Source organism: Monomorium pharaonis, chromosome 5 (assembly GCF_013373865.1).
Source record: "Monomorium pharaonis isolate MP-MQ-018 chromosome 5, ASM1337386v2, whole genome shotgun sequence".
Classification (NCBI taxonomy): Eukaryota; Metazoa; Arthropoda; class Insecta; order Hymenoptera; family Formicidae; genus Monomorium; species Monomorium pharaonis.
This window is the reverse complement of record NC_050471.1, coordinates 13,773,349-13,789,468: the sequence shown is the minus strand read 5'-3', so window position 1 is coordinate 13,789,468 and position 16,120 is coordinate 13,773,349. Positions and strand designations below refer to the sequence as shown.

General features: G+C 40.0%; 1 protein-coding gene across 1 annotated transcript; it reads left to right on the top strand.

Annotated features, from left to right (window-relative positions):
* The first annotated feature begins 15,029 nt into the window (after nucleotides 1–15,029).
* On the top strand, nucleotides 15,030–15,698 carry LOC118645746. The gene has a single exon (XM_036287452.1). The coding sequence runs from the start codon at nucleotides 15,030–15,032 to the stop codon at nucleotides 15,696–15,698; it is 669 nt and encodes a 222-aa protein (XP_036143345.1).
* Nucleotides 15,699–16,120: the final 422 nt, after the last annotated feature.

The following is a 16,120-nucleotide window of genomic DNA, read 5'->3' as shown; positions in this document are numbered from 1 at the left end:
GCGGCAAAGCGCGGAGAGAGAAAAAGCGCGAGACGTACGGAAGATGATGGCGACAGCGACCCGTTCGCGGTACCGACTCGGCAGATTCTGGCGGCAGGGCGCGAAAAGTGCCCGGCTGTCGCCCTAGGAGATGACAGCGTTTTTTTTGGGTGTCAGACGTGATTGGCTCGCTGTCGCCATCACCAATACAAGTGCGGTGCCAAAAATGTCCATATAAGGCAATGTTATCAAGAAATGCGGCTGCCCTTCGAGCGCCGACCGAAACTCCGGTGTCAATAGACGCGCTCGCGAAAACAATAGCGATCTCGAGAGATCCACCACCGTCACGATCTAGATGCATACGCGGTTATTGATTAGGATTTCCGTTGATACGGAACACTACCATCGTCTTGTTCTTCATTATCATTGTTAACTGCATATTCTAGACGTTTCAGCATTTTGTGTTTCAAAAACTCGTTTATGGCTTGCAGTTCGTACGATCCCTCGGGAATCGTAATTTCCACATCTTCTTCATCAAAGTAAAACTTATTATTCGAAACATTTACATTTGGAATCGTGTTGTAAGTCTCAAAGTTCATTAGACCGAGCTCGTAATTGTCATCGCTCAAATCTATAATTGGAAAGTACGTTGTAGTGAGGACGCTATCCTTCCCAGTTAGCGTAAGTATCAATGACATGATTGAAAAACTGTCCAACAAATATTGAGTTAATTCGCATGCTGTCGAGCTTTAAATTCATACGCATCGACCGTTCGGAGAAACTGTAAGCACAAATGCTCTGATTGTAGGTTTGATAAAGCGTTCGATTGTACTCTATCTTTGTCACACCGTCTCCGAAATATTGTACAAGTTCTTTAGGTGGCCGAAGATTACCATAACTATCGAAATATATCACGTGATTGTCTCTCTTTGCGTACGCTACCCAATGAGTACTACTCCCGTCACATCATCCAGGTTTACGATACCGCTCTCATTTCGTCGTGGACCGCTTATCGGTAATGCGTTACGCATGAAAACATCTCTAAATTATGGAATACGCATACGAATAGCCAGTTGCTGCAGTTGCACATTTGTCATTGCACCCGCAGGCATTTTTAACGTTTTTTCGACGTTTTTTTTTTCCTTTCGCTGTTACTTTTCCGTATTTATATGGAGCGAGGTACAGTCCCTTTCCACCTGTGTATGGACCAAGATATACACCGCGACCTTCCCTCGTGTGATTGTGACGTTGTAACTCCTCGAGCTGACTTCGCGCGATTTTACTACCATTCACTGCTTTTGCCACGTTAGCCGCTCCACCGATCATGAATCCGAGTGCGCCCAATAACGGTAGAATCGGTAACATTCCGCCTCGTTTTGCTGTTGGAAGTACTCGTTTCTTTTTCGTTGTCTTTTTCTTCATCGTCGTCTTCTTCATGCCCATGCCAATCTTTGTTTTAGCTTTCATAGCTGCCCAAACGGCAGCAGCAGCAGCTTTCTCTTTTAGAGCTCAATCTTTTGCGATTACACGTCCTAACGCTTTCGTGGCAAGTACCTTATCCGCCGCGTGTCGTTTAGCGAAATTGTTGTTTTGAGAATAAGCAATATCGTGTTCGCGGCACGCTGCGTCCAATGAATTTACACCCTGATCGCCTCTGGCTAATCGTTTTTTCAAGTGTGTTCCCGGACCGCAAAACTGATATCCAAGGATATGTAGCTCGAAAGGAAGCGCGTTTATCAAGCGATTTAACAAACCACAACCCGATGGCATTCGCTACAATACTTTATCAACGGTACGGGACCGTTGAAATTAAGAATATCAGAGAGATGTGATAACAGCGCGAATATCTTTGCTACTGAACGATTCGCGGTTTTGCGCGCATATAAATAGACGTTCGATCCTACCTTTTTACTTAGTAGAAAATGAGGTTCGTACGACAACCGTTGGCGATACGCGTTACAAATTATGACAACAAATTGTCACTGATGGGTGACAGTGGTGAGAAGCGTAAACATGGTGAAATGCTGCCGAGTACTATACGTGCGATTATTTGCGGACCCTCGAATTGTGGTAAAACCAATGTCATCATAAGCTTGTTGGAAAGTCCGCACGGCGTACGTTTCGAGAACGTGTACGTGTACTCGAAATCGTTGCAACAGCCGAAATATCGATACTTGGAGAATTTGTTAACATCGATCGATGAAATCGGTTACTTTACATTCTCTAATAACAGTGACGTTATTCCTCCGAGCGAGGCGCGTTCAAACTCAATCTTCATCTTTGATGACGTAGCGTGTGATAAGCAAGATACGATAAGAGAATACTTTTCAATGGGTAGACACTCAAACGTCGATAGTTTTTATCTCTGTCAAACGTATGCTAGAATACCTAAACATCTTATACGTGACAACGCGAACCTATTAATCCTATTCAAGCAGGATAATACCAACCTGAAGCATGTATACAACGATCACGTGAATACCGATATGACGTACGATGATTTTTGTACATTGTGTCGCGATTGTTGGCAGCGTGATTATGGATTTCTAGTGATAGACAAGGACAGTGAGCTTGCTAATGGACGATATAGAAGAGGATTTAACGAGTTAGCGATACCACGGAACGGTTAGTCGTTATCGATACGTCAACGTTAAACATACGTCAACATGGCTGAAAACAAAGATACGCGAGCGTGAAAAAATCGCAAGGGAGATTGAAAAAACGAGTGAATCAATCCGAAAAAAACATCGCGCCTTGAAGACCGGTAGGATCGAAAAGGATATTGTGACCAAGAGACACTTTGAACCTCTCATTGAACCGCTGCAAAAGATTGTTGACAATTCTAGTACACACGCAATAAAAGAGGAGCCTCGTGACGATGATGTTGAAACGTCGTGTGTTCAGAAGGATACGACAAAGAGTAAGATAAAGAGGAAACGAAAAAACACTTCGATGGATCACACCTTAAACGAATCGTACAAACTTATGCAGTATACATTAAACGACGCGGTAGATTTGCCATCGATACAGGATGAGCAGCATCAGCAGCATACGTTAAATGATGCAATGGATTCACCAGCGATAGCGTCCACGCCGCGTATGGTAGTTGTACAACCCAAGTCGCTCGAGAACGAAGATGTTTTCGAAACGGCAGACGATTCGTTTGCAGCAATCGTTCGAAATCGTTTGCAAACACCAGAGGGTCGAAAAGCGTTGTCGCAGCACTTTGGTCCGCTAGGTCAAGAGTACATTGGAGATTTCCTCAGCGGTCATGGTGAAAAAGAGAAAATTATAGATATCGTTTACGGTGTTTATCTGGGCAAGGATGGAATGATGCTTGGTAATAAAAAGTTTGACGTGGACAGCGAAGATAATATAATTGTCGACGGTATGCGATACGTTGGCACACCGGGTCTTTACGAACTAATCTTTAAGAGATATCCCGATGATTCCCTCTACACAGAAAACGATAAACGAAAGTACAAAAACATATTGTTGGTTACAAACGCGCATAAACTAAATCACGTTTCACACGGCCGATTATTGAGCAATAAGGGATATAAGTATAAATATATAATTGCACCGTTATTAAACGATAAATTTACGATTGGAAAAGGATTACCTAACGTTGCGACATTAAATGATAACGCGATTGATTACGTGCACTGGGATGATCCTAACGTGAGCTAGTGGATCGCTTACGTTTGCTTGAAGCTTCACGTCAAGCTGGTCACAATGCACATGATAATGAGATGTTGTCAATAATTGAGGAATTTCGCGAGGCTGGCCTTATTATAAATTAACGTTAAACGAACATGAAATGAACATGAAACAAACATGAAACGAACGCGAAAGAACGTGGAACGAACGTAAAAGAACGTAAAACGAACGTGAAAGAACGTGAAACGAACATGAAAGAACGTAAAACGAACGTGAAAGACCGTAAACGAACGCGAAAGAACGTGAAACAAACGTGAAAGAACGTGAAAGAACGTGAAACCAACGTGAAAGAACGTGAAAGAACGTGAAACAAACGTGAAAGAACGTGAAACAAACGTGAAAGAACGTGATTCCAACGTGAAAGAACGTGAAATGAACGCGAAAGAACGTGAAAGGAACATGAAATGAACATGAAACAAACATGAAACGAACGCGAATAAACGTGGAACGAACGTGAAAAGTAGTAGAGCTATGAAAGTTCTAACTCAAGTTGGAGTGAGGATAAGGGGTGGGGAGGGGAGGGTAATTAATTGAGGGGGAGAGGGGATTTAATCAAGGAGGAGAAGGTAATTAATAGAGGAGAGGGTAATTAATTGAGGGGAGAGTGTATTTAATTGTAGGGGAGAGGTTAATTAATAGAGGGGGAGTATTAATCGGGGAAATTAATTGAGGGGATTAATTAATCTATCACGAAAGGAGGATTATCAAATAATTTATCGGGGAGGGATGAGGTTAACCTGTCACCTAAATTTCAAGGTAATAAATTTTACTTTTGTTTATTGTTTCTTTTAACAAATTACCCTGTCATAAATTTCAAACTTTCTTTTTTTTTTCTTTTGTTTATTGTTTCTTTTTAACAAATGTCTGTCATAAATTTCAAGATCCCTTTGTTTATTGTTTCTTTTTAACAAATGTCTCTGTCATAAATCTCAAACTTCCTTTTCTTTTTTTCTTTGTTTATTGTTTCTTTTTAACAAATTACCCTATCATAAATCTCAAACTTCCTTTTTTTTTTCTTTGTTTATTGTTTCTTTTTAACAAATTACCCTATCATAAATTTCAAATTTTCTTTTTTCTTTTGTTTAATGTTTCTTTTTAACAAATGACACTGTCATTAATTTTAAACTTCCTTTTCTTTATTGTTTTCCTATAACATATTACCTTATCATAAATTTCAAAACTCTTTTGTTTATTGTTTTTCTAACAAATGAGAAACTTGTCTCAACATGTTTTCAAAAGTCCTTTGTGCTCACCACCACCACCGCCGCTCAGATAAAGAGACTTTATTATTATTTCATATATGTAATGTAATTTTTATTTGATTATTTATAATTTGAGTTAGATTACATATGCATATGTATTCTAATTTAAATTATAAATAATCAAATAAAAATTATATTACGTATATTCCACCCCCAGTTACAGTTTGCTCTATCTCTCTCCCGCTACACTAATCGTATAAGCAGCGTCCTTATCTTGGCTGCTAGCGAGCGCCGATATCAGGCTGCTAGATTTTATAAACATTAAAAATACATGTTAGATTAAAAAATAGAAATATAACATTCGGATACTGTAGTATGCGTTTAATATTATACCTGAAAATTTTTTTTAATTGAACGTGTCGCAACATGTTAAATCTTAGCTTTCCCTTCTTCTAAAATTTTGTTCAAAAGTCACGTGACTTTACAAATAAGTATATATAGGTAAAACTCTTAGAGCATTTCTTAGACGTTTTCAAGTCTGTTTACTCGAAAGTCTGTGTGCAGTAGGAAATATTTCAAGTGTGATTCAGTGTATGAATAAATAGTTTTTTTTCCTCCAAATGGATAACTTTGAGAGAGTGGAACGCGAACTCCTAGAAGAAGCAAACGGAGTCGCTACATTGAGTGAATTTTTCACATGGTTACAATCATGTGAGGAGTGTATCGAACAACTCGAGGAACATAATCGTGCCAAGCGTCCTCGACTCACCATTGGACAGAGACAATCTATGGTGGCGAGAATCGCTCGACTCGCGGGTGAAAAGATGCGACTTGAAAGACGTTTTATGCACGTTGGTGGTACCTATGCAAGCACTAGTGATAATAGTGATAACGCGAGACTTGAGTGGCGTGCAATAGATACTGCATTTGAGAGTCGTATCTTAACCGGTGCAGTGATTAACGTGCGTCACATCGAACCTTACCATTTTCTAGAAGATAGTAAAGACATTGTGCTTGAGCGAGTGCGGGATGCTTTAGAAAGACACGGTAGTGTGAAAGTTAACACCGCATTCAATGGTGAATTTGTAGCGGCGGATAAACGTGCTAATAAGAGTATTACCACGAGAAACAGCGATCTTTTTAGAACATCGGACTTGGATGAGTGGTACAAGCGGTACGTTATCGAGCCTACGTTAGCGTTGCTCGATGAATTTCAAGAACGTGATAGTGGGTGGGCGTTATCACGTATACTAAATTTAACTATTAATATAAATAAGTATAATTCTATGCGTGCGGGATGTCGTTTCACATTACCACGACCTATTATGCTGAAAAGAGCGATAGTGAACATGCAATCAAAAGACAATGCATGCTTCGCGTGGTCAGTGGTCGCCGCTTTTCATCCTGCAGAAAGAAATAGTGATAGAGTGTCGTCGTACCCGCATTATTCAACAGTTTTAAATTTTGGTGACATAGAGTTTGTCCAGTCGCGCTGAAAGACATTAAAAAATTCAAGCGACTTAATAACAACATTAATGTGTACGGCGTCGAAGAGGAAAGATTTGTCCCCCTGCGACTTTCCGATGACAAGAACGAGCAACATGTAAACTTATTGTACATGCAAGAACCGCACAACGATAACATAGGTCATTTCACATGGATAAAAAATTTGTCCCACCTCGTGAGCTCGCAAGTGAGCAAACACAATGGAAAAGTATACATTTGTGATCGGTAAGTAATAATTCTTTATAAACATATTTATAAAATTTTTTTTTAATAAAATAATAGTAAATTAAATTTTTTTTTATTATTCACAGATGCCTACATTACTTTAGTTCTGAGGAAAAGTTAGAATCACACACAGCGGACTGTAATCAGATGAATGACTGCGCAATACCTTTACCGAGTGAAAAAGACAAGTGGTTGAAATTCCGTAACCCGACGAACAAGGAGCAACTTTCATTTGTTGTATACGCTGACTTGGAGTGCGTACTACAGAAAACACAACCGAACATAGAACAAGGGTCGTATACGTACCAACACCATCAGGTATTTAGCATTGGATATTACGTGCAATGCTCATTTGACGATACGTTATCCGTTTATCGATTTCGTCGCGATTCTGATTGCGTGTCATGGTTCACAAAAGAACTAAAAGAATTGTCACATAAGGTTAAGACACGTTTATCCGCTAATGTTCCCATGATTCCATTGTCAAAAGAACAGTGGAAAACATACCGTAACGCGACGTGTTGTCATATATGTAATAATTTGTTCGCGCCAGATGATACGCGAGTGCGCGATCATTACCATTTAACCGGTAAATATCGTGGTCCTGCACATTCAAATTGCAACTTGAATTATAAAAATTCATATTACATTCCAATAGTTTTCCACAATTTCATCAGGTTATGATTCACACTTTATAATAAAGGAAATAGCAACCGCGTTTGAAGGTAGAGTTAGTTTACTACCAATCACAAAAGAAAAGTATATTTCTTTTACCAAAACCGTTAAAGATACCACCGAAGAAGATTCGCGAAAACATATCCAGCTAAGATTCATAGATTCATTCAGATTCCTTAATACTAGTCTTAATAAATTAGCGTCATATCTTAATACCGATAAATTAAAAAATGTACGTTCAGAATTTTCAAATTTATCTAACGAAGAATTTAGTTTATTAACGCGGAAGGGCGTATTTCCTTATGAATATGTGGATTGCGCGGAAAAGTTGCAGGACACATGTTTACAGCCGCGCGAATCATTTTTCAGTAGCCTGACCGGTGATACGGTGTCCGAGAGCGATTACGCGCACGCTGAGAATGTCTGGAAGCGATTCTCTATTCAAACGCTAGGTGAATACAGTGACTTATATTTAAAAACAGATGTTTTGTTATTAGCTGACATTTTTGAAAATTTTCGTGATACATGTATTCAAAGTTATGGTCTCGATCCTGCACATTATTATACACTCCCCGGATATACGTGGGACGCTATGCTAAAATATACTAAAATTACATTTGAACTACTCACAGACATTGACATGATATTGTTCATTGAGCGCGGTATACGTGGAGGTTTAAGTCAATGTTCAGGTAGATATGCGCAAGCGAATAATAAGTACATGCAGTCGTATGACTCATCTAAACCATCGTCATACCTGATGTACTTTGACGTCAATAATTTATACGGATGGGCAATGTGCCAACCTTTGCCTTACGCTAAATTTTAATGGGTTGAAGATATCTTAAATTTTAACGTGTACGCAATCGCTCCGGATTCACCCACTGGTTACATTCTCGAGGTTGATCTCGAGTATCCTCAAAATCTTCACGACGCGCACGCCGATCTACCGTTCTGTCCGACGCGCGACAAGCCGCCCGGTACGCGAGAAGAGAAATTGCTTGCAACTGTTTGCGATAAGAAGCGTTACATCATTCATTATCGCAACTTGCAACAGTGCATGCGTCATGGTCTCCGTGTAACACAAATACATCGCGTGTTAAAATTTGCACAATCTCCATGGCTCCGCAAGTATATAGAATTAAACACACAATTCCGAACCCTTGCAAAAAATGATTTCGAAAAAAATTTATATAAACTTATGAATAACGCGGTATTCAGGAAAACTATGGAGAATGTTCGCAATCACGTTGACGTAAAACTGTTAACGAAATGGGACGGACGGTACGGCGCGGAGGCAATGATCGCAAAACCTAATTTTCATAGTAGAAGCGTATTTTCAGAGAACCTAATCGCTATCGAACTGCGTAATCTCGAGGTGAAATTCAACAAGCCGATCTACATAGGAATGTGTATACTCGACATTTCCAAAATCTGTTTGTATGAATTTCACCACGAGTACATGCTACCACTGTATCGCGACAAATGCAAAGTAATGTATACTGACACCGACAGTCTCATATATCATGTCGAGTGCGAGAATATTTATGAAAATATGAAACACGATATTGCAAGATTCAATACCAGCAATTATCCGATCGGCAATGCGTACAGTATGTCTCTTGAAAATAAAAAAGTGCCGGGTCTGATGAAGGATGAGAACAACGGTGCGATAATGACCGAGTTTGTTGGACTCAGGGCGAAAATGTATGCAATGAGGGTGGATGGGAAGAAAGACACCAAAAAAGCTAAAGGTGTCAAGAGCAGCGTCGTCGCGCGAACATTCGATGATTATACACGCTGTCTCCGTGAAGAAATCGAAATGACACGTCGTCAGTCATGTATACGATCAAAGTTACATGAAGTATACACAATATCTGAAAAAAATATCGCCCTGAGCCCGTACGATGACAAACGATATCTCGTGCCGGATTCGATTGAGACATTGCCGTGGAGACATTGGCGGATACCTTTGTAATATATTGTATTAAATACGTATTTCATATTTGTATATTTTATATTATGTATTTTACATTTTACATATATTTTTATAGTTTTACATTTTGTACTGTATACATTTTACACATATTTTATATATTTTATATTTCTAGGTCTTTGTATTTCACATTTCACATGTATTTTTATATATCTAAAACTCGTACGAAAAAAAAGATTTTTATACCTATTATATATTAAGGATAAGGAAGAAGGGATAATAAAGATACACTTTGTTATATATCATAAAAATTTATTTGTATATTTTATACATTGTACTTTTGTATGTTTATAATAAATAAACGTTTATTTTTTCTGTATGAATCAAATGATATTGTCTTTGTGTATCCATGAATTGTGTGATCCATCGAATCCCAACCACTTTACGTAGACCTCGTCACCCTTCCTGCGTAATATTTTTTCCACAAGAAATACATCCGGATGAGTCGTGCGATGTAATTCATACTCGTAGAACGCTCCAGATATAGATTTTCCGAGATAATCCTCGAGTAGATAGGTTACGGGATTGGTATGCTGGACTTTAATGATTTTAAACACCTCAGTCGTCCAATTTGGTGTATAACCCTTTTCAAAGACAGTTTTGTACTTGCTTACGCGTACAGAGTCACCCACTGTAAATTTCGCCGGACCGGCAATCTTTATAGCGTTGTATACTGTAACCAAGAGTCTTTCAGCTACCGCGGGCGTTACGTCAACGGGTCGCATGCCAATTGTTCGATGCTTTCGGGTATTGTAAGTAGACACGAGACGCGGTAACATATCAATCCATTTGTAATTGCCGTTGAACGTAAACTGTTTCCACATGTTGTTTTTCAGCGTGCGATTGAATCGCTTAACGACCGACGCTTTCATTACAGAGTACGTAGAATAATAATTGATATCATGTTTTTTCAAGAGTTTCTGTACATCAGCGTTATAAAACTCCTTCCCCATATCGGTTTGCAAGTTTTTCGGATGTCTACTACTCTCCCGAATTATCTTAGCGATAGCGTTAGCCGTCTCGCTTCCACCCTTGCTCTTGAGTGCTACAGCCCACGCATACTTGCTCAACACATCGATGACAGTGAGTATGTAGTGATAGCCTTTGTTGAAAAGCGAATACGGATGCATCTCAACGATATCAGCCTGCCACAAGTCGTCATATCCTCGAACTATAACACGTCTTCGTGGAAAATTTCTTCTTGCTGGAGCGTGCAGATCCTCAACGAATCGCAACCTCTCAGAACTTACGCGTCTATTGAATTTCAATGATTTCATGTTTTGCAAACTATCGATCAGGTAATAACGCGCGCGATGAAATTACACTATGATTTATTTCGTTCTTTTACGTTCTTTTACGTTCTTTCACGTTCGTTTTACGTTCTTTCACGTTCTTTCACGTTCATTTCATCTTCTTTCACGTTGGTTTCACGTTCTTTCACGTTTGTTTCACGTTCTTTCACGTTCTTTCACGTTCGTTTTACGTTCTTTTACGTTTGTTTTACGTTTTTTTACGTTTGTTTCACGTTCTTTTACGTTCTTTCACGTTCGTTCCACGTTCTTTCACATTCGTTTTACGTTCTTTCACGTTGGTTTCACGTTCTTTCACGTTAATTTATAATAAGGCCAGCCTCGCGAAGTTTTTCAATTATTGACAGCATCTCATTATCATGTGCATTGTGACCAGCTTGACGCGAAGCTTCAAGCAAACGTAAGCGATCCACTAGCTCGTTGGGATCATCCCAGTGCACGTAATCAATCGCGTTATCATTTAATGTCGCAACGTTAGGTAATCCTTTTTCAATCGTAAATTTATCATTTAATAACGGTGCAATTATATATTTATACTTATATCCCTTGTTGCTCAATAATCGACCGTGTGAAACATGATTTCGTTTATGTGCGTTTGTAACCAACAATATGTTTTTGTACTTTCGTTTATCGTTTTCTGTGTAGAGGGAATCATCGGGATATCTCTTAAAGATTAGTTCGTAAAGACCCGGTGTGCCAACGTATCGCATACCGTCGACAATTATGTTATCTTCGCTGTCCACGTCAAACTTTTTACTACCAAGCATCATTCCATCCTTGCCCAGATAAACACCGTAAACGATATCTATAATTTCCTCTTTTTCACAATGACCGCTGAGGAAATCTCCGATGTACTCTTGACCTAGCGGACCAAAGTGCTGCGACAACGCTTTTCGACCCTCTGGTGTTTGCAAACGATTTCGAACGATTGCTGCAAACGAATCGTCTGTCGTTTCGAAAACATCTTCGTTCTCGAGCGACTTGGGTTGTACAACTACCATACGCGGCGTGGACGCTATCGCTGGTGAATCCATCGCTGGTGAATCCATTGCATCATTTAACGTATGCTGATGCTGCTCATCCTGTATCGATGGCAAATCTACCGCGTCGTTTAATGTATACTGCATAAGTTTGTACGATTCGTTTAAGGTGTGATCCATCGAAGTGTTTTTTCGTTTCCTCTTTATCTTACTCTTTGTCGTATCCTTCTGAACACACGACGTTTCAACATCATCGTCACGAGGCTCCTCTTTTATTGCGTGTGTACTAGAATTGTCAACAATCTTTTGCAGCGGTTCAATGAGAGGTTCAAAGTGTCTCTTGGTCACAATATCCTCTTCGATCCTACTGGTCTTCAAGGCGCGATGTTTTTTTCGGATTGATTCACTCGTTTTCTCAATCTCCCTTGCGATTTTTTCACGCTCGCGTATGTCTTTGTTTTCAGCCATGTTGACGTATGTTTAACGTTGACGTATCGATAACGACTAACCGTTCCGTGGTATCGCAAACTCGTTAAATCCTCTTCTATATCGTACATTAGCAAGCTCACTGTCCTTGTCTATCACTAGAAATCCATAATCACGCTGCCAACAATCGCGACATAATGTACAAAAATCATCGTACGTCATATCGGTATTCACGTGATCGTTGTATACATGCTTCAAGTTGGTATAATCCTGCTTGAACAGGATCAGTAGGTTCGCGTTGTCACGTATAAGATGTTTAGGTATTCTAGCATACGTCTGACAGAGATAAAAACTATCGACGTTTAAGTGTCTGCCCATTGAAAAGTATTCTCTTATCGTATCTTGCTTATCACACGCCACGTCATGAAAGATGAAGATTGAGTTTGAACGCGCCTCGCTCGGAGGAATAACGTCACTGTTATTAGAGAATGTAAAGTAACCGATTTTATCGATTGATGTTAACAAATTCTCCAAGTATCGATATTTTGGCTGTTGCAACGATTTCGAGTACACGTACACGTTCTCGAAACGTACGTGCGGACTTTCCAACAAGCGTATGATGACGTTGGTTTTACCACAATTCGAGGGTCCGCAAATAATCGCACGTATAGTACTTGGCAGCATTTCACCATGCTTACGCTTCTCACCACTATCACCCATCAGTGACAATTTGTCGTCGTAATTTGTAACGCGTATCGCCAACGGTTGTCGTACGAACCTCATTTTCTACTAAGTAAAAAGGTAGGACCGAACATCTATTTAGATGCGCGCAAAACCGCGAATCGTTCAGTAGCAAAGATATTCGCGCTGTTATCACATCTCTCTGAGATTCCTGATTTCAACGGTCCCGCACCGTTGATAAAGAATTGTAGCGAATTCCATCGGGTTGTGGTTTGTTAAATCGCTTGATAAACGCGCTTTCTTTCGAGCTACATATTCCTGGATATCAGTTTTGTGGATATCCGGGAACACACTTGAAAAAACGATTAGCCAGAGGCGATCAGGGTGTAAATCCATTAGACGCAGCGTGTCGCGAATACGATATTGCTTATTTTCAAAACAACAATCTCGCTAAACGACACGCGGCGGACAAGGTACTCGCCACGAAAGCGTTAGGACGTGTAATCGCAAAAGATTCAGCTCTAAAAGAGAAAGCTGCTGCTGCTGCCGTTTGGGCAGCTATGAAAGCTAAAACAAAGATTGGCATGGGCATGAAGAAGACGACGATGAAGAAAAAGACAACGAAAAAGAAACGAGTACTTCCAACAGCAAAACGAGGCGGTATGTTACCGATTCTACCGTTATTGGGCGCACTCGGATCCATGATCGGTGGAGCGGCTAGCGTGGCAAAAGCAGTGAATGATAGTAAAGTCGCGCGAAGTCAGCTCGAGGAGTTACAACGTCATAATCACATGAGGAAAGGTCGTGGTGTATATCTTGGTCCATACACAGGTGGAAAGGGACTGTACCTCGCTCCATACAAATACGAAAAAGGTGTAACAGCGAAAGGAAAAAAAAAAAAAGTCGAAAAAACGTTAAAAATGCCTGTGGGTGCAATGACAAATGTACAACTGCAGCAACTGGCTATGCGTATTCCATACTTTAGATATGTTTTCATGCGTAACGCATTACCGATAAGCGGTCCACGACGAAATGAGAGCGGTATCGTAAACCTGGATGATGTGACGGGTCCCGGTACTCATTGGGTAGCGTATGCAAAGAGAGACAATCACGTGATATATTTCGATAGTTTTGGTAATCTTCGGCCACCTAAAGAACTTGTACGATATTTCGGAGACGGTGTAACAAAGATAGAGTACAATTGAACGTCCTATCAAACCTACAATCAGAGCATTTGTGGGCAATTGTGTTTACAGTTTCTCCGAACGGTCGATGCGTATGAATTTAAAGTTCGACAGCATGCGAATTAACTCAGTATTCGTTGGACGGTTTTTCAATCATGTCGTTGGTACTTACGCTAACTGGGAAGGACTGCGTCCTCACTACAACGTACTTTCCAATTATAGATTTGAGCGATGACAATTACGAGCTCGGTCTAATGAACTTTGAGACTTACAACACGATTCCGAATGTAAATGCTTCAAATAATAAGTTTTACTTTGATGAAGATGTGGAAATTAAGATTCCCGAGGGATCGTACGAACTGCAAGCCATAAACGTGTTTTTGAAACACAAAATGCTGAAACGTCTGGAATATGCAGTTAACAATGATAATGAAAAACAAGACGATGGTAGCGTTACACACATATCGCATGATGACATCCCAATTGAAGACAACGATGTCGATAAAGATAGCGGTGATAAGGATTTCCCGATAGTACTTCGCGCGAATAACAATACGATGAAGAGCGAGATAATATGCGCCTATAAAATAAATTTTAGCAAGCCCAACAATATTGGATCGTTGCTAGGATTTTCTTCAGATCGTATATTAAAGCCGCGAAAATGGTACAAATCAGATTTATTAATTAACATTATCAACGTAAACATTATCCGCATAGAATGTAACGTGACCTCAAGCGCATACAGTAACGACAAGCGCGTGCATACGATACACGAATTTTCTCCGAACGTGGCACCAGGATATAAGATCTCGGAACACCGAGGCAGATCATTTATCCTGCGATCACCGCACGGAGCATTTCGGATTTGACGATACGCATCGTCGATCAGCACGGACGATTGCTTAATTTTCGAGGAGAAGAAATCACCGTCAGATTGCACATACGATGACTACGACGATACCGCTTGTGTAAACGCAGCGTGAGATGCTCGTATTGAACGGGCACGTAAAAGATAACGCATCATTTACAAAACCGATATTTAGTAGTAAATTTCAATCGTCAAGAAAAGAAGTTTGCACTAAGAAAAAGAAACTTACCGCGTCGAACGTTGCATTTTTTCAATCTTTAGGATTTGCAGTACGACAATGACGGACATTTTAAACATCGAGAATGAGCCAATCTTCGATGATCGCATCATTAAGATCGAGACTCACACGTACAATCCGTTTGCCAATACAACGTTTGATCACAGTGATGAGATAAGAATACCTATACAACATCAGGATTTATACACGTTACCGTCTGAAAGTTTTCTATACATCGAGGGAAAAGTTACGATAAAAAAAACAGTTACGGGATCTAGTGTGACATTGGGGAATAATTGTATTGCATTTATGTTTGATGAGATTCGATATGAACTTGATGGTGTAGAGATTGATCGTAACAGAAACGTTGGAATAACCAGCACGCTCAAGAATTATATAACCATGTCAACTAACAGAACCAAAATTGCAAATAACGCTGGTTGGGATCCGTGGTATCATGTAAATGGATACTTTAATTTTTGTGTGCCACTTAACATGCTACTGGGATTTTGCGAAGATTACAAACGCGTGGTGATTAACGCTCGTCACGAGTTGATCTTGATACGCGCACGCAACGATAATAATTGTCTAGTCGGCGATCCAGCGCAGGAACCAGAAATTGAATTATTCAAAGTACAATGGCGAATGCCGCATGTGCTGTTGAATGAGAGAAATAAACTGTCGATGTTGCGTGCTCTGCGAATTTTCGACAAAAAGGTCCATTTGTGATTATCGATTGTTCTCGACAAAACGAATCGATTAAGAGCGCAACTGTAGATGTGCGTATAGAATTTGACTGTAAAGAGAACGTACCCGCTAGCACCACCGCGTACTGTCTCATCATACACGATCGCATAGTTCAGTACAATCCGTTGACCAACGTTGTACGCAAAATTACCTAAGATGACGACGACACCACCACATTTTTCTCCGGAAAAATACATTTGAGACGATATAAGAATGTATAGCGCATTGATGTGGATCAGTTTTCTCAACGATAACAGTTATGTCTGTACCAACGTTTGTGGATCTGCAAGGCTTCATCGTCAGGGGAAGCTTTGTCGTGAAGGAATTTGCCTCTCTCAAAAATGGCGTCGAACTCTCACATTACATTTTTCAACATCCCATGTCGTGGCATCAACTTAGCAACG